The sequence below is a fragment of the Carya illinoinensis genome, chromosome 13, assembly GCF_018687715.1.
Source record: "Carya illinoinensis cultivar Pawnee chromosome 13, C.illinoinensisPawnee_v1, whole genome shotgun sequence".
Lineage (NCBI taxonomy): Eukaryota > Viridiplantae > Streptophyta > Magnoliopsida > Fagales > Juglandaceae > Carya > Carya illinoinensis.
Window position 1 is genome coordinate 14,178,207 of NC_056764.1, and position 22,933 is coordinate 14,201,139.

Sequence of the window (22,933 nt, forward strand, 5' to 3'; positions counted from 1 at the left end):
ATCCCTGATGGGAGTAGGCTTGTAAGTTTTTAAAGTAGGAATCCACGGATCTTGCCAAATATTGACCTATTGACCATTTGAGATTTGGAAGCACCTTCCTTTTAGAAGCAGATCTTTTGTCTTTAGAATTCCTTTCCACATTGTAAAATCTGAACTTTTTGGGTTTGCCATCCAGAATGATGTGTTCTTTAGATATTTGGATGATAGTATAGAATGCCATATTCCAGATTTTGATCCACTTATCTCCCAACCTGTTTTTGCTAAGAGAGCCTTGTTCATGTTTTCTGTTGATCTGATGCCCAGTCCCCCCATTGTTTTTGGTAGACAGATAGATTTCCATGACTTCAGGGTGAGATTGTGAACTTTATCTTTCGAGAAGCCCCACCAATATTTTTTTTGCATTTGATCTAGAGTCTTGCATACTGATTTTGGGATTTGGAAAGTATACATGCTGTAAGAGGGAATGGAGCTTGCCACTAATTTTATCAACATTGTTCGCCCTGCTTGTGATAAGAGTTTTGCTTTCCATCCTTCTAGTTTTTGTCTAACTTTGTTTAGCAGATCTGCGTAATTTTCTTTTTTCCTTCTGTTAAAGGAGGTTGGAAGGCCCAAATACTTCATTTTTGCCGAGGAAGCTTTATAGCATTCCATGCTATAAGGGGGTTGGCTGATACCTATTTGGTCACTCTCAACTGGAAAAGCTTATTTATTGTAATTTACAGGAGAAATTTCTTCGGATGCAGCGACAAAAAAAATAAAAGGAACATAAAGAGAATCTAACAGTACGAAAAATAAAATAAAAAAGAAAAGGGTGAGACCCGTCTTATCTAACTAACTAACAAAAGTTAAAAGAATCCTGACCAGCAGATTAAGGCCTCGTTGAGAGCACTCGCATCCGGCTCCCCATTTCTTCCGCATCTTCATATTTTAGGGATATTTTTAGGGTTTACTCTAAAAATCCTCCTCCATCCGGTTCCCCAAAATGGGGATCAACTATCTGGCTGCTACGGTAAGTCCCCATATATGGGGACTCACTGTACATCCCCAAATGTGATTCGGTTCCCTCTCTCCTTCGACATCCCGCGTCTTCTACCTTGCGACGGTTGGCTGCCCTTCATCTCTCCGACTTCCCTGAATCTCGCATTACGCCGGTATGCCTATTCCAGATTTTTGATTCTTTGATTGATATTTGATTCTACAATCCCCAGCCCTACCCGAAATGAGCCATCGTTTCTTTTGATTTCATTTTCATAACTTTCGCTAAAATTATAGAATGAAATGTTTGTTTTTGAGGCTGTTTTTGGATAAGGTAGGACAAGGGTTCAAAGGGTTTTGGGTTGGAAAAAAACCCTAGATATGCAGGGGACCTCCGGTTTCGAATTTGGGGATTTTTTGAGAACTGATTTTGTTGAGTTTATTTGGGGCATTTTGATATTTAACTGCGATGGATTCTATTACCTGGGATTGTGATTATGCTTGGCTATCTTCGGGTGGGGTTGTGATTATGCTTGGCTATCTTCTTTTTTCATTGTGATTTCGTTGGTATTTTTCTTAAATCTGTGATTATATCGGCATGGCTTTATTTGATAGTTGGAATCAGTGTTTGTTTGTGGTTCTGTGATGTTCTGTGATTATGCTCAATGGAAGGGGGACGTGAAGTTTGGTGCTTTCTGTTGGCTTTTTCCCAATAATCTCTTCACTTTGTAAATGCTTGGATGTGTGCCATACCTTTCTTGAATCTGTGATGATCGAACATATTATGCATCTGTTGGCCGATTGTCAGCAGTTGTGTGTAAACTAAACCTGGTTGAACCTCTTATTTTTTGACTATTCTGGACCTTTGGGACAATTTTGGTTTAATTACAAGGAATTTGGTTGATTTTCATTGTAGATCTTGTTTCTGTTTTTTTTTTGGGACAATATTGGTTTCTTTTGTAGGTCTTGGTTTCATGGAATTGTTCTTGGTTTCATTAAATTGTTCTTGGTTTCAGAAACAATTGTTCTTGGTTTCTTTGTAGTTCTTGGTTTCATGAATTTGATGGAGGAATCTTTTGTAGTTCTTGGTTTCATGAAATATTTCAGATTATTAATTGTAAATCTTTGTTTCATTTGTACTTCTTGGGTTGAGTTAATTTGATGATAGTGTTTCATTACTAGTTCTTGGTTTCTTTTGTACAACTGGTTACCAAGTTAGTTCTTGGTTTCATGAAATTTTCCAGAATTGGTTTTGGAGTTCTTGGTTTCATTTGTACTTCTTGGGTTCATGACTATGATTTGGTTTCATTACTAGTTCTTGGTTTCTTTTGATCTTATTGTTTTCATGCATCAGATTTGGTTTCAAATCTAGTTCTTGGTTTCTTTTGTACTTCTTGGTTGCATGAGTTTAATTTGCCCAAAACATATTGTAGTTCACTTGGGTTTCTTTTGTTTTAAATATATAATCTGCAGAGAGAAATCATGTATATCCAATTCGGTTATTCTTCTGTTTGCTACTTCATCTTTAGTAGTCTATGATATTCAATTCCATATTCAAATGCATTATTGATTATTCAATAGAGATTGTGAGCTATAATAAAAAATACATGTAATTTTCATATTTTGAAAAAACATGCATACCTTGTTACTATTATTAAGAACTTGGGTTTGGAAAATGCTTGATGTTATTAGAGATGTTATTAAGGTAGTAATTCCATGCTTGAGTTTTTGGTGGAGAGCATAGATGCTCTTATGTGTGTTGAAACACCTTGTTGGCTGTCTATAGTTGATATTTACAACTTGAGTTCTCAAGTTTACTTGTTCAACTATTTTCATAATTTTGGACAATGCTTTTGTTGGGGCTTTCGGGCTCCTATCCTTGGTATAAGATAACACATTCATTTTGATATTTGATGTTGGGTCATTTGCAGTGTTGCGTATCTCTCAGGGGAGGGGGTTTATATTAGGCTGTGATGACGGTGTTATAGTTTGGGTTAAGTCTGAAGTGTGTATGAGGCCCCATCGATATGGCGGGATAATTTTCACCCGAATCGCCATATTGCAGTTTGTGGTACATACCACAAAAGGCAATCGAGGTTCGGGTGAGATTTTGCAGCCATTCAATGTTGGGCTCCTTGCTTACACATGATGTCAATATTTACACCATTCTGAGCCTTTATAATTATTTATATATTCGATATATTATTAAACCGGATGAGGATGCTCGTATTGAACCTCTTATTTTGTTTTGCATGTTGTTTGGTATGTTGATTTAATTTGGTTTAATTATGTGTAAACTAAACCTTGGAGGCTGTGATGATTACAACCGTTTGTGGGGATCATGTGAAATAAATGGTCATTTCCCTAATGGCTAGGTAATCAGGACGGCCAATAAGTACAACCGGTTGTAGCAGCCATCAGTTGGTGGCCAACTTTCCAAGATCATACCAAACGGTTTATGAGCCATCCACCCGGACTAACACCCCAAACTTTCCAACTTTCGTTTCTAACATTTTCAATGCATTTTTAGCGATGGATTCACAAGACTCTGGACATATGTTCTTCACGAATCTCTTAAGTCAAGATCCTCAACTCGACCCCACTTATGGTGGGCAAAGTGGATCATCTCCAATGACCCTTGGTGACTCTTCACCCCTACCCCCTAATGAGCCTATCGGCAATAAGAAATCAATGAGGGGTGCAAATTTCAACCTCGAAGAAGACAAGTTACTTGTCTCGGCATGGCTAAATTGTAGCCTTGATGCCGTTCAGGGAACAGATCAAAAACACTCCCAACTTTGAGAGAAAATTTATGAGTACTTTCAGCAATTTAAGGAAACCACAAATGACCGGACAATAAAGTCTTTAATTCATCGGTGGTCGGTTATCCAAAAGGCAACAAACAAATTTTGTGCGAAACTAGCCCAAGTTGAAGGGTTAAATCAAAGTGGCATGACCGAACAAGATAAGGTAGAATTTCCAAATCATTACTTCAGTAATTTGAGTTTAATTGCTCTTGTGTTTGTGACATTGGTTTAATATGCTCATTTTTTCCCATGCAAGTTTGAGAAGGCGAAGCTAATGTACCAATCACTCGAGAAATGCTCATTTCAGTTCGAGCATTGTTGGCACATGTTGAAGGACCAACTTAAGTGGATTTGGCGAGCCACAAAGGAGGATCCAAAGCGGAGGAAGACGATGTCCCCATCCCCGACCCCAACTCGATGTTCTGACGCTACAGTTGATTTAGTTTTTGATATTGAGGCGGATGAAATGCATGCTCATGAAGTTATCGAGCTCGACCGACCAATTGGAATGAAAGCTGAGAAAGGAAAACGAAAGGCCCAAGGCAGGCAAGCAGAGGAGAATTTCCAACTCAGGAAAATGAAATATACTCTTTTGGAGGAGTCACTCGCTCAGGAGAATGAGTTTTATCGCCTTAAAGCCGAGAAGATGGAGTATGACAAGGAGACAGAGGCCAGAAAATTACAAGTTGAGGATGAAAGACTGAGGTTGGAGGCCGAGAAGATGTCGCTTGATCGAGAAAAAGAGCTCAGTAAAATCCGGCAAGAGGACGAACGGCTGCGGTTGGAGGCTGAGAAAGTGGAGATCGCGAAGAAGGAATCAGATCAGTGCATCATGATGATGGATGTGAGTGTCATGCCAGAAATGCAGCGGCTTTATTTCCAGCAACTCCAGAGGAAAATCATGACGAAACGCATTAGAGATGCCGATTTGGATTGATTATTTATGATCATGTTATTTATTTTATGTTTGGGACAATTATGTTTGGGACAATTATTTTATGAAGCGGGTCTTGATCTTCTTTTATTTTGCATGCAATACGAGCGCGGGTCTTGGTTACCATTAATTAAAAAAGACAGCAAATATTACTATTTCATTCAAATAAAAAATTTTATCATCAATACGTGACTACGGATCTTCATTAGAGAAATTGATATTAAGTACTCTTCTAATTAAATTTGCCATTACGTTAGAAAATTAACTAATTAAAAATAAAATTCTATTTTTATAATACGAATTAGTATTTAAAAAAAAATACTGTATTGGATAGTCAAAATCTCCAATAAATATTTAGTAGAATTTGATATTTGGAAAAAAAAGATAATAAGACAAAAGAGTTAGTAGTTAAGATTGTAAATGGAAGAGAGAGAAAAAAAAGTAATAAAAAAATTTTAGAGATAGAGATGGGGAATGAGATGTAGGAGATTTTTAGAAGATAAACAAATTTTAGGGAATAATTTGAGAAAATGAGTATTTGAGTTAAATTATAGAGATGGGGATGGGGAACCCAATGGGGATGCTCTGACTTCAATGAAAGTTGCATATAATCTCATCTCAAAATCATTATTATAACTTTTTTTAAAATTTTTATATAAAATAAAATAAATAATTTAACCTTTTTAAATCTCAATACAAAAATAATATTAAAATAATATATTCTAATAATATTTTATTCAACTTTCAATTTTAATCTGAGCTTATCTTATCTCATCTCATCTCTAAAAACAAATGAGGATTAACATGATTTGAAATTATACGTCATATTATAAAATTATTTTTATTATAAATTATATCTAACATATCATATAAACTTAATTATATGAAATTTTTTGTACTTATACCACTTTCTTCGAATAAACTATTCAAACCATCTAAATAAAATGCATGAGCTTCAAATCCAATGCAAGCTTAGGTTATATTTAGTAAAGAGAAATGATTTAGCCACAAAAATCTAATAAAAATAAATTCATAACTTGATATGATACGTTAAATTGTAAAATTATTTTTATTGTAAAGCAGATAAATATAATACTTTTCTTTAGTTAAAATTTATTTAGTTTGTCCCTTGAAGTAAATAAATGGTGAAGATAGTGCATTTTAAGAAGAGAGATAGTCTTCCTTTAGAGGGAGATAGTCTTCCTTCTCTCTAGAAAATCTCATTTCAATGAGAACTATTGCTGGAAGGGAGTGTGGAGCTGTGCCTTTTACCTCCTCACCTTCTCATTTCCATTTCTGCATTATGTATACACTTTCAATGTAGTGTTTTTTTCCTTCTCCCTCCAACGGTACGGTTTTGGTTAGATCTGTTGCTCTCTGGCCGCTATCCGTCCACACAGGTCGTACCATCCCATCCTACCACCGCCTATCTACTGAGAAGAAACGGAGCTGCGTCAATATGTTTGGCGCGTTGTCCTCAACGCTGTACCAGCAGCTTCGTCTTGCTAAGATCTTCCAGATCTAGGCCACCCCATCTCCTCCCCACTAGCGCTTGGTTGCCTTGCGCCATCACAAAAGCACGGGAAAGCAAATGATCATTGGCCTAAAAAATAGTCCACCCGATGTCGTGCTTTTTACTATGTCATCGCTTTCCCTAACCAATGATATCGAAGAAAGAACTGTGGATCTCTCCAAAAATTATTTCAAGACAATAAAATAACAGTACATCAGCCACTCTCACGGCTTCTAGTGGAGGTTCCACTACCACCAGCGGTGGTTTCATTGTTCGCAACTTTTTGCGAACATCTTATTACCATCTTTTAAGACGGCATCCTCTTGGTAAGATATGAGTGAAAACCTCTTTGTACTATTGTTATTGTTCTGGGGCGTTTGTAGGGATCTCCACCCCTTCCTCATATATCATCTTTTCTACTTTTATAATAAAGTTTACGTGCTTGCTTCAATAAATAAATAAATAGTAAATATGATTTGTAGTGAATAAATAAAGTTAAAGGTAGTAGTTGGGTTTTTGAATGGACGCATCCAATAAGTTTTCAATAAATGGAATTTAAAGTCATGCATCATCGAAAGTGCCCACATTTCCTTCATGATTCAAAGTTATTGGCTACCTTGGTATATATATGGTCAAACACCAAAGAGAAAGATACTTCAAATTAGGGGAGACCACCGTCCGGTTCGGGTGATAGACCAAAATTTTTGGTTCATCATTTTCCCAGACCAAACATCCTTAGGGACCGGACGGACCAGTCAGGTCGGTCTAACCTTTTTTTTAAAATCGATTTATAAAAAAAATTATTTAAAATATTAGATTAAAATTAAGTGACTTATGAAATGAAAATTACATAATAAATTATACAATTATTAATATATACTAATACTATATATTATAGTTATATATTAAAGAATATAATAATACATTGATCTAAATATATATAGTTATAGATTTAATACCAATACTATAACTAGTAACTATACTAGTAGTATTACTAATATACTATATGTTAGTGATAAATTGGTAATACTATATTAAATAATACTCTATGTAGTTATAGTGATTTAATACTAATATATTAAGTTAACTATACTAATATTATTATAAATTTATACATATACTATAATTTATACTATAACTCTTATAATATGTTAATGTATAACTATATATTATAGTTATACATTAAAGAATATAATACTTATGTAATATTGTGATATATAATTAATTTATACAAATATTTATATAAATAATATATATTTTAATTTTTTCATTCGGTCCAGTCCCGTCTGGGGTGAAAAATCCATGGATCGCAAATCAGACCGAATGAATTCAGTCCTCCCATTTTGGACTGGACAGGACCCATTCGGTTTGGTCAAGTCGGTTTATTCGGTCTGGACAGGCCGATGCTCTTCCCTACTTCAAATGTTGCCTTTTCCTTCCCAATTAACCAAAACCAGAATCTTTATTTCCATTCCTAGCAAATTCGGTATCATTTGAATAGTAAGTTGAGATGAAAGTTGAAAATTGAATAAAATGTTTTTAGAATATTATTTTTTAATATTTTATTATTATTTTGAGATTTAAAAAATGTGAATTGTTTATTATATTTTATGTGTAAATTTAAAAAAATTATAATGATAAGATGAGATGAGATAAAACACTTTTTATATCCAAATCGAACAAGGACTCCAATCCCACAATGTTGTGTTCAAATACAGAATCAAGTATCTATTTTATTTATAAAATATGCAAGGAATTCTTTGAGAAATTTTGTATAACCCAAAAATTAAAGTGATCAGTGTTTAAGGGAAAAAAAAAAAAGTCCTGGGTCCAGTAAAATTTAAAAAATATACTGAAACCAAACTCAAAACAAAAATTAGTACAGAAAATCAAAACCAAATGAATTCTTAATCCAAAGGAAGAAACAAAATTAGGGCTTTCAATCATTTTAAATTCATGTGGTTGTTCCATTTAAAATCCAATTATCATGATATGAAGCCAGAAAGAAGAAGAAGAAGAAGATGAAGACAATGATAGTGCTTTAATATGTAATATATTAAACGAATACTATTTATTATTATTTAATCATTATATTATTAGATATCTTCTTCTAATAATTAATAAATAAATAAAATAATAATTTTTTAAATATCTTTTGACCTTTGTTTTATAAAAAGATGTGTTTAAAAATAAGAAATTATCAATAATATAAGTCAGCAGAAGGCTTGAATTTAAGAGAATATTGAGGACAGCCCTTCCGCGTTTGCCAACTGCCAGAAAAGGGACACTAATCAAATGAAACAGAGCTGAAATCCTCAGCAAATAGAGACACAGGAACTACAAGAATTTACTTACTGTTCTCCACGTGTGGTCCTACTTAGACTGTTCAGAACTTCCTCACATATCTTCCTCTGATCTCACGCACATACGATTTCTCCCAACTATCATTATAATTATAGCCGTGCCATTACTACCGTTTATCTAACTTCAGAGCAGACAAGGGAGTGGCTGAGCTGAGTTCTACAGACAGAGTGTCTGATAAAGGAGAAGACGAAAGCGACGGCCGGGATGACGGTGATGACGCGCTCTTAGTCGGAGGTGACGTGTGCTTCCCGGTATAGGGATGGGATAATGGATATATATCTTTATTCGTCTTAAGCTTTCTGTTCCTTGCTTTGTATTCGATTCCCTTGACTCCAAGTCTATACTATTTAAGGCGGGCAAGCAACACGTCCATGTGAAACACATCGGTAAACAAGGCTTCAGCTGAAGCAAAGCAAAGGAATGTTGTTTAAGAAAAGCAAGAAAACTTGCTTGCTTTTAAGCCATTAACTACTGTTTCAGAACCCAAACTGTGTATAAATTGTACAGATAAGAGACTAAAGACGAAAAAAGTCCCATCTTGAAAGAGAGTAAAGGCGCGCGTCCGCCATGAGAGGGACTGGGTTTCTGTTGGTTTTCTGCTGGGTGCTCGGCCTGCTGGCCTCCACGTCGTTTTGTGGCAATGTGACGTACGATCACAGAGCGCTAGTGATCGACGGCAAGCGCCGGGTCTTGATCTCCGGCTCCATTCATTACCCTCGTAGCACTCCCGAGGTGCCAGCCACACTTGGACTCTCTCTCTCTGAAGCTCGGTCTCTCTTCCTGTTACTAATTGTTCAATATTGTCGCAGATGTGGCCGGATTTGATACGAAAATCTAAAGACGGAGGACTGGATGTGATCGAGACTTACGTTTTCTGGAACTTGCACGAACCAGTTCGAAACCAGGTTTTTCTCTCTCTCTTTTATTTTATTTTTAGTTGCCGGCACTGTTTCTGCCGCTGGCGAATTCCTTGATGCTTCGTTATTTTGATCGGAAGAAATGCGGAAAGAATTACGTTACAACTTAAAAAGCTAGAACCAATAAAGCAGATAATGTTACACAGTTCCCCAAATTGCAGAGCTTTCCATATTTAGGGAAAAAAGAAAATAAAATACAAACTATTTTTTAGTAATTTCTTGATTTCGAACTGACATACTTGACAACTGTGCAGTATGATTTTGAGGGAAGAAAGGATTTGGTGAAATTTGTGAAGACAGTTGCTGATGCTGGTCTTTATGTTCATCTTCGTATCGGACCTTATGCATGCGCGGAATGGAACTATGGGTAAAGATTCTCATACAATCTTAGTGCATGGCTGTTCTTGTCTTTTGGCGGGAAAGAAAGAAGCTGACTTGATAATTGCTGATCCTTACTATGATCTAAATTTTTTTCTTATATAATCATTTGTATGTTTCAATTCTTGAACTGTTGGGAATGGACCGAACAAATAAAGACTAAGTTGAAGCAAACAATAGCGGAAGCAACAAAAGAAATGACAATCACACAAAGAACATCAAGATTTAAGTGGTTCAGCTCAATGTGAGCCTACGTCCACTGTCGGGGTCGGTTTCAAACGATTTCACTATGAACAAAGATGGAGTACAAGAGTATTGATCACACAAAATCCTTAATCCTAAAGCCCCAATACACTCAATGGACTCTTAGGATTGTATACAAAAGGATTCTCAAAACTCTCTCAAGCTGGCTGCTGAAGGGCTCTTCAAAATGAAGAGAAAATGATGTATTTATAGCACAAGGCGCTAGTCAGAACATTCGCTCGAGCGGACGTCGAGCGAAGTGTCGAGCGCACGTTAGGGTTGCATTCTCGCTCGAGCGGACAGTCGAGCGGAGGTCGAGCGAAACTCTCTGGAAGATTTCGCTCGAGCGGACTGTTAAGCGGAGGTCGAGCGGAACTCTCTGGATGAGTTCGCTCGAGCGTCGCTCGAGCGGAGGTCGAGCGGCACTGTAGCAAATCCCAAATAACACATTTTCAGCAGGAAATCAAGCCAAACTCAACAAATCTCCACCCTGGCTTGAATTCCGTCAAGCCTAAACAAAAAACCATCAACCAAGAAATCGATTCCCACCAACAAACCACCAAAGGGAATCACAAAATCCCGAACACAACGTCTATCCTTGAAAAACTCAATTTCCACCCAAAAGTCTTCAACACCATAGACAATCTTGACCAAATCACAAGCTTGGTCCTAATGAAGAATCAACATCTTCACACAAAAGGCAACGCACCACTGAACAGACTGCTTACTTGAGCAACGGCTTCTGAATACACACGGAGGCTAACAACAAATATTCTCTGCCAAAGTAAGAACACCCCAAAGTCTGCACGAGCATATCCCAAAGGTGACTAAACTGTCTCCTCTATCTACCAGATGAAACTGTAGACTTGCTCTCACTGTACGCCAATGCCAAAATCAAAATCATACTTAATTCCAATAGCATGATCTAGAGTACCACCTGCACTCTGTTGTGAAGCTCTCCCAGCAACTCCACCTTCTTGCTATAACCATGCTCTCCTTTCCTGTGGAAACAACAACTGAAAAACAAGTTGTAAAGAAGAGAAGGTTCACCCAATAGCAAGTTGTGTTGACCGCTTCACCCAAATCTGTAGACAAGCCTGGCAAACCCAAAAGCATACTACGGGCTCTCACACAAGAGTCCGTCTCATTCCATTCAACTACTCCATTTCTGTGGAGTGGACCCAATTGTATGGCATGAACAACGCTCTACCTTCTTGTATGTAGATCACTAGCCTTCACAAATGCTTGAACACATCAAACACATCACAAAACAAAGATGAACAAATCCAGACTCTTCTTCAAATGGTCATCAACAAATATGAGTACAAACAGGGCACCACATCACACCGGATGTATACCCAAAAAATCACAAAGACATAAACTCCAGAAAAATTGATTCAGCACTGCTTTACAAGAATACAATGCAAACAAACAAATCAAGCTTTTTCTGTCTTCTGATTACACAAAGCAAAAATTGCCTACTCATAAATGACCATACTCATTCATCCATATGGCACAATCACATGCGCCATAAATGAGTAATACCTGAATCTGGAACATCTGAAGATGCTCCACCAATCACTGTACTGCCCTGAAGAAAATAAAGACCATCTGTCTTCTTCCCTGTCATTACCACCGAAGAGCCCTTGTAGACTCGAATGACTCCACCTCCAGCTGAATACTGGTAACCAAAGGAGTCAAGAATGCCCAAAGATATAAGATTTTTCTTCAAAGATGGAATATGCCGAACGTTAGACAAGGTTCTAACGATTCCATCATACATCTTAATCTCAACTGAACCAATCCCAACAATATCACAAGCCATATCATTTCCAACCAAAACGGAGTTACCGTTGATTGATTCATAGGTAGTGAACCAATCTATCCTGGAACACATATGGAATGTACAAGTTGAATCCATGACCCACTTGTTACCAAAGTGACCACTAGAGCCGCTGACTGCTAGGACAATATCAGAGTTGTTAGACTCAACACTAACAACATTGGAGGAACTTTTACTTTCCTCCTTCAATCTGGGACACTCATTCTTGTAATGACCAAATCTATGACAGTAGTGACATTTAACATTTTTCTTGTTAAATTTAGAGCTACCACTGGAACTACTCCCACCATAATCCGAACCTCTTCCATTAGATCTACCACCAGAGGAATATTTCACAAACAAACCATTGGCTTGATTGTCCATGCCTTGTACACACAATTTTGTTCTCAACTCCTTAGAATTCAAAGCAGATTTTACATCTACCAAGGAGATGGTATCTCTACCATACAACATTGAGCTCACAAAACTTTCAAATGATAGCGGCAACGAACACAACAAAATTAACGCTTGATCCTCATCATCAAGCTTAATATCAATATTCCTTAGATCCATAATAGTTTTATTAAATTCATCTAGATGATCGGAAATAGGAGTACCTTCCCTCATCTTGAGAGTGTATAGTCGCTGCTTTAAATACAAACGGTTGGTGAGCGACTTTTTCATATACAAGCTCTCAAGCTTGGACCAAAGACCGAAAGTGGTCTCCTCATCAGCAACCTCCCTCAAAACTCCATCTGATAGTGACAACAAAATGGCACTATGTGCCTTCTCATCTTCTTCTCTTGACGGTGCAGGAGAATCCTCGGATACCTTCCCCTCCAAAGCTTTCGACAAGCCTTGTTGTCGTAACAAAGCCTTCATCTTGATGCGCTACAAGCTAAAGCTGTTTTGACCGTCGAATTTCTCCACTTCAAACTTTGCCATAGCCATTCCTCAAGATTTTGCAAAGAGCTTAACGCTCTGATACCAGTTTGTTGGGAATAGACCGAACAAACAATGACTAAGTTGAAGCAAATAACAGCGGAAGCAACAAAAGAAATGACAATCACACAAAGAACACCAAGATTTAAGTGGTTCAGCTCAATGTGAGCCTACGTCCACTGTCGGGGTCGGTTTCAAACGATTTCACTATGAACAAAGATGGAGTACAAGAGTATTGATCACACAAAATCCTTAATCCTAAAGCCCCAATACACTCAATGGACTCTTAGGATTGTATACAAAAGGATTCTCAAAACTCTCTCAAGCTGGCTGCTGAAGGGCTCTTCAAAATGAAGAGAAAATGATGTATTTATAGCACAAGGCGCTAGTCAGAACATTCGCTCGAGCGAAGTGTCGAGCGAAGTGTCGAGCGCACGTTAGGGTTGTATTCTCGCTCGAGCGGACAGTCGAGTGGAGGTCGAGCGAAACTCTCTGGAAGATTTCGCTCGAGCGGACTGTTGAGCGGATCACTCGAGCGTCGCTCGAGCGGAGGTCGAGCGGCACTGTAGCAAATCCCAAATAACACATTTTCAGCAGGAAATCAAGCCAAACTCAACATGAACAGTGGTTTTCCCGTCTGGTTGCATTTTATTCCTGGAATCCAGTTTCGAACTGACAATGAGCCGTTCAAGGTTCTCAAGCTCACCCTGCTTTGTAATAACAGGCTCCTGTTTTGGTATTTTCTTGACTTTAATCTTTGATTACAAAACTCTGTTTCAGGCAGAAATGAAGCGATTCACAGCCAAGATTGTGGACTTGATGCAGCAGGAGAAACTTTATGCCTCTCAGGGTGGACCCATCATTTTATCTCAGGTTGATTTTCCAATATTTGACGCAATGGGGGCTGCTCGGTACAATGATTCCTAGATGATCTCAGATTGAACTTTTGGTTTCTGGAAATCAGTATGGCTGTTGATTGTTTTTCTTTACTTACGCCAGATAGAAAATGAGTATGGAAACGTAGCTTCGGCATATGGGCCTGCGGCTAAATCGTACATCAATTGGGCAGCAGCCATGGCTACGTCTTTGGATACAGGGGTGCCTTGGGTCATGTGCCAGCAAGCAGATGCTCCTGATCCAATTGTGAGTTTTTGTCATCTTACCTTGCGTGGAATTTATTGACCGACTTGTAATATATCATGAACACAGCATAAATTTATATGTGTGGTTGACCAAGTTACATCCGATTATCTATACCAATCTGGGAATTTTAGCCACTTGGCTTGCTATAACTTTTTTTCAATCTCGTTTACATACAGATTAACACTTGCAATGGATTTTACTGTGACCAATTCAAACCTAATTCTAACAAGAAGCCAAAAATGTGGACTGAGAATTATAGTGGATGGTAAGCTAGCCCTTTTACTTCCTGACAATCTGGTAGTTAGAATGAGGAAGCTGTTCCCCTGGATATGAATTGATCACATATATCAACATTGAGCTCAAATTTTATTTTTTGCTGGAAGAAAATTTTGTTCTTTTACCAGATATGTTTTCTACTTGTATTGAATTTTAGGTTTCTCTCGTTTGGTGGTCCTGTACCCTACAGACCTGTGGAAGACCTCGCATTTGCTGTGGCTCGCTTTTTCCAGCTTGGTGGAACTTTCCAAAACTATTATATGGTACTAGAATTATATTGGTAGTTTATTTTGGTTTGACATACTTTTTTTTCAATGATCTTCTTGTTTTCTAGGATAAAATGCAGTCTAAACTGTGACACACAAAAATATGAAGTGCTGAATTAAATTTGTTGGTTGCTCTTGAACAGTACCACGGTGGGACTAACTTTGGCAGAACTTCTGGTGGACCCTTCATTTCCACAAGTTATGATTACGATGCTCCAATTGACGAGTATGGTATGATATCGATTCATCTTTCATATATCTGGTGTTTCGAATGTAAGAGTGAGAGTTATGTGTGTGGATGCTCTCCGGGTCATCATTTACATACAGTCTAACTAACATTTTCTGTCAATGTGATGGTTGGATGATCTTGCAAGCATCCTTGTTTTGGATTTTATGTCCAACAAAAACTTGTATGATAGCCCATAGTTACTTGGTTTCATAATATACTAGGAAAACTCTTATTTCTTAATGAATTCCATATTTACCATATATGGTGCAGGGATTCTTAGACAACCTAAGTGGGGCCACTTAAAAGATGTGCATAAGGCGGTAAAGCTTTGTGAAGAAGCATTGGTGGGCACTGATCCAACAGTTACTTCTCTTGGTCAAAACTTAGAGGTACCTTTATTATTCATTTACAATCATTCCATTTGTTAGAAAGGCCACTTCTACTTCATGCTTTAAATGGGTTTATGTTTTGAGGCGTAAAGTGTAATCTTTCATTTCTTTTAACAAGTTTTTAATTAGCATGGTTTTATTTTGAGTTTTAGGCCGCAGTTTATAAAACAGGATCTGTGTGTGCTGCTTTTCTTGCCAATGTGGGCACCCAATCTGATGCAACTGTGAATTTCAATGGTAATTCATATAGCTTGCCTGCATGGTCTGTCAGCATTTTACCTGACTGCAAGAATGTAGCTCTTAATACCGCAAAGGTATGCCTTGTTACTCATGAACTTCCAGTGTATCTTTTTGCCTCACGACTCCCTCTATTTCTTCTAGAAAATGTGAATCATGATTAGTTTTTCTTAGTTAGATGTGTAGCTCCATTCTAGGGATTTTCCTTTCGAAGTTTATTATTTATGTATTAATCTGTAAAATCTTCTACTTGTATAAGCATAATTGATTGTTCCTAAATGATTTCATTGTTAACGATATTAATATGGATTATGTCAGGATGTCGACGAGCTTCTTTTAAATGCTGGGTTTGCTTAGATATTTACTTGCTATTTTCAACTTGCATTGGGTTCTTTGGTAGTTCATAATTTCCATTGATTGTTCTGGATTTACTTCTTTCACTGGAAGACTAGATGTGCATATAGCTGAAATGTGGACACAAACAAACCATCTATATTATTTTTAAGCATTTGCATACTAGTTTTCCATATATTATGTTGATTTTTCTTCAATGGATATTAGTGAACATCTTTTTTAAATGACTTTCAGCACTAGCTTTTATAGAACGATTTCAAGACATGTAATCTTTGTAAGAATTTTTTTTCTATTATTTTGCAAAATAGTTAAATCCATTGGTTTCTAGTATTTTATAAGTCTTCAATTACATAACTCTTTTGTGGAAAAGTTGACAGATTCAACTGTACTACCATCCTAAGGAACTCTAGATGAGACTTGGTTTAGGAAATTTGTTAGTGGTTGTATATATGTTTTGGCATAAGAGACAATTATGCGTGCAAATCACATAGATAAGTTATACCTTCATTAATTCTGTGCACAATAATGGGAGAAGAATGATTTTTCTCTTACTTATGATGCACTGCTACCAAGAGTGTTGTTATGGCCCACATTGCAGCCTGTTTCTAAGGAAGTTTCAGGCATGTGAAGCATCTTCAAAATGCAGAAGCAAAGCTACACTAACCATTTTTGTTGTTTATAAGTTTCCTTTAAAAAAAAATCAATTTCAATATGTTTTAAACATTATTCTCTAACTAATCATGTGATATAAAATTTTCATGACAGATTAACTCTGCGACAATGATTCCAAGCTTCAGTCATCAATCTCTGAAAGGAAATATTGATTCATCTGAAGCATTAGGCTCTGGTTGGAGTTGGATAAATGAACCAGTGGGTATCTCAAAGGATGATGCATTTGTGAAACTTGGACCATTGGAGCAAATAAATACCACAGCTGATAAGAGTGACTACCTGTGGTATTCATTAGGGTAAAGAAGTCTCTTATTCTATCTTAGGAATATTGTTTGCCTCTCCAGCCAGTTATTATGATTTGATCACTATTGAAACACATTTTATTCTGGTTACTTTTGGCAGCATTGAAATTAAAGGTGATGAACCGTTCCTTGAAGATGGATCCCAAACAGTTCTTCATGTGGAATCTCTTGGACATGCACTTCATGCATTCACTAATGGGAAGCTTGTAGGTAAGTGGAAATTTTATAGCAATGGGAATGTGATCAAATGAAATTACTAGAGATGTATGCTTCCTTATGAAACTTGTTTTCCATCCTTCAATGCTGCCAAGACTAAGGTGGGCACAGGTCTTGAAGAAGCTCAATCTTACCTTCCTTTGTAATTTTGAGGAAGGCAAAGGTTACTTTGTCTATCATTAGGTTAAGGTACAGAAGGTTTCTTGGTCATCTAGTGTGTGTGTGTTGTCTCAAAGTTTTAATTTGTGCTATGGAACCCAGTGACATATTTATTATAAAAAAAAGAGTTGGATGAATCTTTCACCACTCCATTTCTGCTTAGCTCATAAATCCTTATCTAGCTTTTGTTGGTGCTTTTTTTTGACGGGCTTCCACAACGGGCTATTACTTAGGGTAGAGCACGCCCCTGATAATTGCATCGTTGATTCATTCTGCCTAGGTTGTGAGGGCTCTAAGCCACATGGATAGTTCAGTGTGCTCATCAACGCCTGACCCTGAGATGTGGATCATCCAAGCACATTAGCATGGCGTACTTCTCCTGTTCGAACCAATGTTTGAAACCAAATTTCTTCTGAGGAGGATAGATGGGGCGATTTAGGTGAGATCAATGTAGATCCAACTTTCTGTTCTCTTGTGGGATCTGGGTGGCCCAGGAGGACCACCATGGCTCCTCTCTTCTCAAGAATCCATTTATCCCTTATCAATATATGGACAGCAATCTCTCGAGAAATAGTTTAGTTTTGGCCATCACATCCTTCTTTTTGCTACGTTGTTATGAGCAGCCTTGGTGCTCAATCTCGGGTTGTAAGTGTGGGTCGGATCATGATAAAGAAGTTTTGGTGGCTGTATAATTCCCAAGCAGAAAGTTGTCTACTTGCAAAGTAGATGGGGTGATCCAGTGGCCCTTCCTATGCCAACATACATCCAATGGCATACATCCAAACCAAATATGACAAGTAGTGGGGTCCTGAGCTAAGCCTTGGCTAAACCTTGGAAACCTTAATGCCATAATTCCTTTCAAAACCTTCTAATCATTATCCCTAAGAAGAATGCCCATGTTGTGGCAATTCCACACAGAATGTAATGAGTTACTACTCCTACCTTTAATTTATTATGAACCCAAACAAAATGAGCAGCTAGGAAAAAAAAGGCCATATGAAGAACCATAAGACTGAATTACCTGAGATGCCTGTGCCCATAAGAAATCACAGAGCCACCCATTAATAGTAATGGAACTCTCTGCAAAGTTTCCTCCCGTGATATGGGTTACTACCCCTTGATCACTACTTAATTGTTAGCTTTGAGGCTTATCTTTTTTCCCTTCTAATCCAGAATTTTCTTGGAGGAAACCTCTTTCTCTATTAATCTTCTGTTGTCACTTTTCTGGAAAAGAGAGAACAAAATCGTCTTTTTAGAGTGAAGTTTTTAGAAAAGCAATCTATATAATTGACAATTCTCTGTTGGTAAATCAAACATTACATTTACCTTGTGAAATATAACTTTGAAATCCTTTCTGATATTCTGTAGTTTGACCAGTTATTGACATTTTAAGATTTGGAAACTTTGCAGGGAGTGGAATAGGTAAGGTTTCAGAGGATATCCCCATTGCACTTGTTACTGGGAAGAACAAAATTGATCTGCTGAGTTTGACTGTGGGACTTCAGGTCAGCCTTCCTGCATTTGTTAAATAAGGGGAAGTTCTTGTTGTAATAGTAATTTTCAAGCTAAATGAGTATTATTATTGGTTGAACAAGTTTCAGAATTCAGCAAGTCTTAAGTTATTTTTAATGCATACATCAATTTATATATATTAGAACTCTGGAGCTTTTTTTGACAAAACCGGAGCGGGGATCACCGGTCCAGTAAAGCTAAAAGGCATAAAAAATGGCACCACTGTCGACCTCTCTTCACAAGAATGGACATATCAGGTTCATTTTTTATTTCCTTTATTTTTATTTCTATTTCAACATGTCCTGATTTTGGTTACCAATAGATAGGAATCCTTGAAACAAAGAATGGTGTTGTTCGGAATGGACTAGGCGATGAAGAAACTGAATTCTCAATTAATTCATTCAGAATCAGTAGTTATACAGCTCCCTAAACGATATCTCATTTTCTGTTCATGTCTCTCCCAATGGATCAAATGCAACAACATTCATTGTTCCTCTCATTTCATCTCTCATTGGAGTGCAGGTTGGACTCAAAGGTGAAGAATTAGGTCTGCCCAGTGGAAGTTCTTCGCAGTGGGATTCAAAATCTACATTACCCAAGAATCAACCCTTGATTTGGTACAAGGTAACATCAATTTTTTATTTATTATTGGTTATCATACCTTATTTTGTGACCAAGTGAATCGCAAACAATTGGTTAACTCATAATGACTTGCTTGACTGGTTGTTCTATTGTCTGTATCCACCTGAAGTGGATTCTAGTCAAAGGCTAATCAAAAGCTATACTTCTTGATTCAGACAAAGTTTGATGCGCCCGCTGGCAGTGACCCGGTTGCACTAGACTTTACAGGTTTGGGGAAGGGTGAGGCATGGGTGAATGGACAAAGCATTGGGCGCTATTGGCCTGTGTATGCCTCTCCAAATGGTGGCTGTGCTGACTCTTGCAATTACCAGGGACCTTATGACTCAAGTAAATGCCTCAGCAACTGTGGGAAGCCATCTCAAACACTGTAAGTGCCTTACAGAGAATCAAATGTGCAAAAGTGAAACGTTTGATTCTGATATCTCTGATCTCACAGGTACCATGTACCCCGTTCATGGTTGCAATCAAGTGGCAACACTCTTGTACTGTTTGAGGAAATAGGTGGTGATCCAACAAAGCTATCTTTTGCCACAAGACAGATTGGAAGTTTGTGCTCACACGTGTCAGAATCCCACCCATCACCTATAGATACATGGAGTACAGATTCGACATCAGGAAGTAAACTAGGGCCTACAGTATTGTTGGAGTGCCCGATTCCTGGTCAGGTCATCTCTTCAGTCAAGTTTGCGAGTTTTGGGACTCCTCGTGGAACTTGTGGGGGCTATAGCCATGGCCAGTGCAGCAGCAGGACGGCTCTTTCAATTGTCCAGAAGGTTGGATATTGCTCACTCTTTATAAAATCCCGTGTACCTCTTAAAATTCAATGTATAATGGTTTATACTGACAAGTCTGAACTCTAACAGGCTTGCATTGGATCGAAGAGTTGTGGCATTGGAGTATCAGTTAACACATTTGGTGACCCGTGTATAGGAGTGACAAAGAGTTTAGCTGTAGAAGCTTCCTGTACATAGAGGTCAGAGGCGTCCTCAAAATCGAAGCCTTCGCTTTATGGAGTATAAGAGTAGTCAGATAAGTCTCTAATTGAATAAGCTTTTTAACTGGTTATCAAGGCAGAAAGGATTCCAACCATAAAAAAACAAAAGGTGTCTCATAAGCCATATACCTCATTGCATTCTTGCAACAGAATATATATATTCTCTCGATCTATTCAAGGAGAAGAAAAATGATAGGAATCCTCTGGATTCATGTGTAATGTTCTACCATAGATGATCCATATATTATCCAATTCAATAGTCATAACAGATACGCTCTTCAACTGATTATAAATTTAATAAAATTTATTAATCAATTGGCTACAAAACTAAAAAATCATCAGTTGAGACTATAAAAAAGATGCTTTAGAGTGATTAAAAGAATAGTGATAATTATATTAGATAATAATATAATGTTATTGTTGATAATTGGTTTCATAGGCGCAAAGTTTCATACTTTGAAATTATAATAATATATAGATAGATAAGCTTGAATATGATAAGTTTTTGAATATAAGCTAGGCACAAGGATGCTCCTAACCTAAACCGCTTTTAAGATTCCAAGTTCATTTCTCTAGTCGGTGTGCTTGTACTTTTAGTCACAGGTCCAAGTTAATTTATTATATTCAACCTTCAATAAATTTTTCATGGTGGGGAAATAGAGATCTAACCATGAGTTAAGCAAATCTTCCTTTGTCCATGCATCTAGCCATGCAGTTGTCTCCGCTTTTTAGAGTACTTATCCCAAGCCATCATAACTTGGACAAGAAGTATCTCCATTCATCAATAAGTAAAATTATAAGATTTTGTAGGCTATCCTCATTCATCAGAAAGTTCTATTTGAATAAAATATTCCACAATTTCTTGTAACTATGTATAAATATATATTAAGGTAAAAAGAAAAATTAGTTTTCTCCAAGTTTAACCAAAAGGAAAAAAAAACTTCAATCACCAAGAACTTGAAAAGAATTTATTGAAAGATGAAATGTTCACAGGTTTATGAAGATGACAGTGCCATGGGCAAACATTATAGCCCTTATTTCTGTTTTCAGTCAAACACAAAGCCGAAGACCCAAAACAAGATAAACGTCTCCTGCAGATAACTACAGATCTGTTTTCAAAGACCAATGTCTATTTAACTTGATTGTCATCAGTACTGAGCAACTTCCTTCGTAGGACCAATCGCAGTTTGCCTCTGAAACCTGCAAGCTTTGCAAATAGGTGAATAGAGGAATGGAGTCTGGTACTTGTCCTCCCCACCCATCATTGGCATGGGAACCCCAATCTTCACAGGGCTAACATAACCTGGCCTGTATGTCTTTCCCAACACTCCCTCCACAAAATCTGTTAGCTTGGCAAACCTGAACTGTGTCTCCAAGTGAGCAAAAGCATCATCTGCTGGTATCTGGTAGTTATGAACCTTGTTTTCTTTCCCTCGAATTGGTGTCACCCTAATGTCTATTTCAACCAGATGAGCAACTGTAACTCTTGCACTGTTAGCATCGTCTGTTCTCTCAACTACCACTTCTCTTTCTTCACCATTAGTCCTCCATTCTTCCTCTCCATTGGCAGCAATGTCGACAGCCTCGCCATCCCACCTCACAGAAAGAGCATCAACATTATCGTCCCAGTGTGTGACTCTCTTTGCAGCAATAACAAGGGTGTGAGTGTCAAACATGACAGCCAGGGCTTGCACCCATGTAAAGTCACGAGTCCTTGTGGTCGGGTTCCAATGAAATGAGCATTGATTTGGAGGTTATCATCTGAAACAACGGCAAAGTTTCCTCCCTTTGCTCCATGAAAGTAGAACATCACACCATCCCCACCAACAAACCGAGGATCATAGCAGAGAGAGCCATATCCATTGCAGTTGGGTTTACGATCTGCCAAAAAAAATCCTCAGATTCCTCCTGCCCTTAAATATATTCTCAAGCTCTCAGCTTGTTGAAAAGAATCACAAATTGAAATCTAATAATACTTTTCATAAAGAAAGAAACATAAGTATTATTAGTGATAAAAAGAAATGGTAGTAGAAGTCAGTAGGGAGAGGGTCGATGCTTACACTTGCAAGTGACCTCACACTTGCTACTGCAGTCAACAAAGCATCCCTTCATCTTCTTGTTATTCTTGGGTTTCCTCGCCGGGCACTGAGATGGACACATAAGGGTTTTGGACTTGCATGCCCCCTTCGCTTTGCACATAGCTCGTTCCTGTCCCGTTTTTGCTGGTGCCAACTCGTCGTAATCTGTTGTGGCAGGATCATCCCCTTGGCTGTTGTTGTTGTCATTGTTCCCATTATTCTTGTTGCTGTTCCCATCGACATTCTTGCTCTTCCCATCTTCATTCCCGTCAGCCTGAACAAAGGTGGGATCCATGGAGATGAACAGAACAAAGAAAATAATGAAAATGCATAACTTTCTTATATCCATCCCTATGATTTTTCTTTCTCGTCACCTTCAGTAGACTTTTTCTATTGCAATGAGAATGGAAGAAGAAGGAATGAGCAATGAAAAGGGTCGGGTGCGAAGGGGCTTTTAAAGGCAGGGTTCGGCTAGGAATAGGCCATGGAGTTCGCCTTAAGTCAGGAGGATCGAGTTTCTTCTCCATCTAAACAAGCAGCTGAGAAACCGACCTCTATACAAATATTTC

At 37.7% G+C, this 22,933-nt stretch overlaps 1 protein-coding gene and 1 pseudogene across 4 annotated transcripts; one reads left to right on the forward strand and one right to left on the reverse strand.

Moving 5' to 3' along the window:
- The first annotated feature begins 8,706 nt into the window (after window positions 1-8,706).
- LOC122291627 (beta-galactosidase 8-like) lies at window positions 8,707-20,554 on the forward strand. 4 transcript variants are annotated; one of them, XM_043099437.1, is made up of 19 exons: window positions 8,707-9,325; window positions 9,403-9,498; window positions 9,765-9,877; window positions 13,521-13,587; window positions 13,676-13,768; window positions 13,895-14,038; window positions 14,215-14,303; window positions 14,472-14,577; window positions 14,724-14,811; window positions 15,080-15,198; window positions 15,351-15,512; window positions 16,555-16,757; window positions 16,864-16,973; window positions 18,549-18,643; window positions 18,794-18,907; window positions 19,173-19,274; window positions 19,448-19,659; window positions 19,729-20,065; window positions 20,156-20,554. In XM_043099437.1, exons 1-19 carry the CDS (start codon window positions 9,161-9,163, stop codon window positions 20,261-20,263), a joined length of 2,523 nt encoding a protein of 840 aa, XP_042955371.1. In that variant the 5' UTR covers window positions 8,707-9,160; the 3' UTR covers window positions 20,264-20,554. The 4 variants fall into 4 exon arrangements, with proteins under 4 accessions (XP_042955371.1, XP_042955373.1, XP_042955372.1 ...); XM_043099439.1 differs by lacking the exons at window positions 8,707-9,325; window positions 9,403-9,498; window positions 13,521-13,587; XM_043099438.1 differs by lacking the exons at window positions 8,707-9,325; window positions 9,403-9,498; window positions 13,521-13,587 and having other exon boundaries at window positions 13,680-13,768.
- Window positions 20,555-21,238: 684 nt separating this feature from the next.
- On the reverse strand, window positions 21,239-22,933 carry LOC122291629 (annotated as a pseudogene).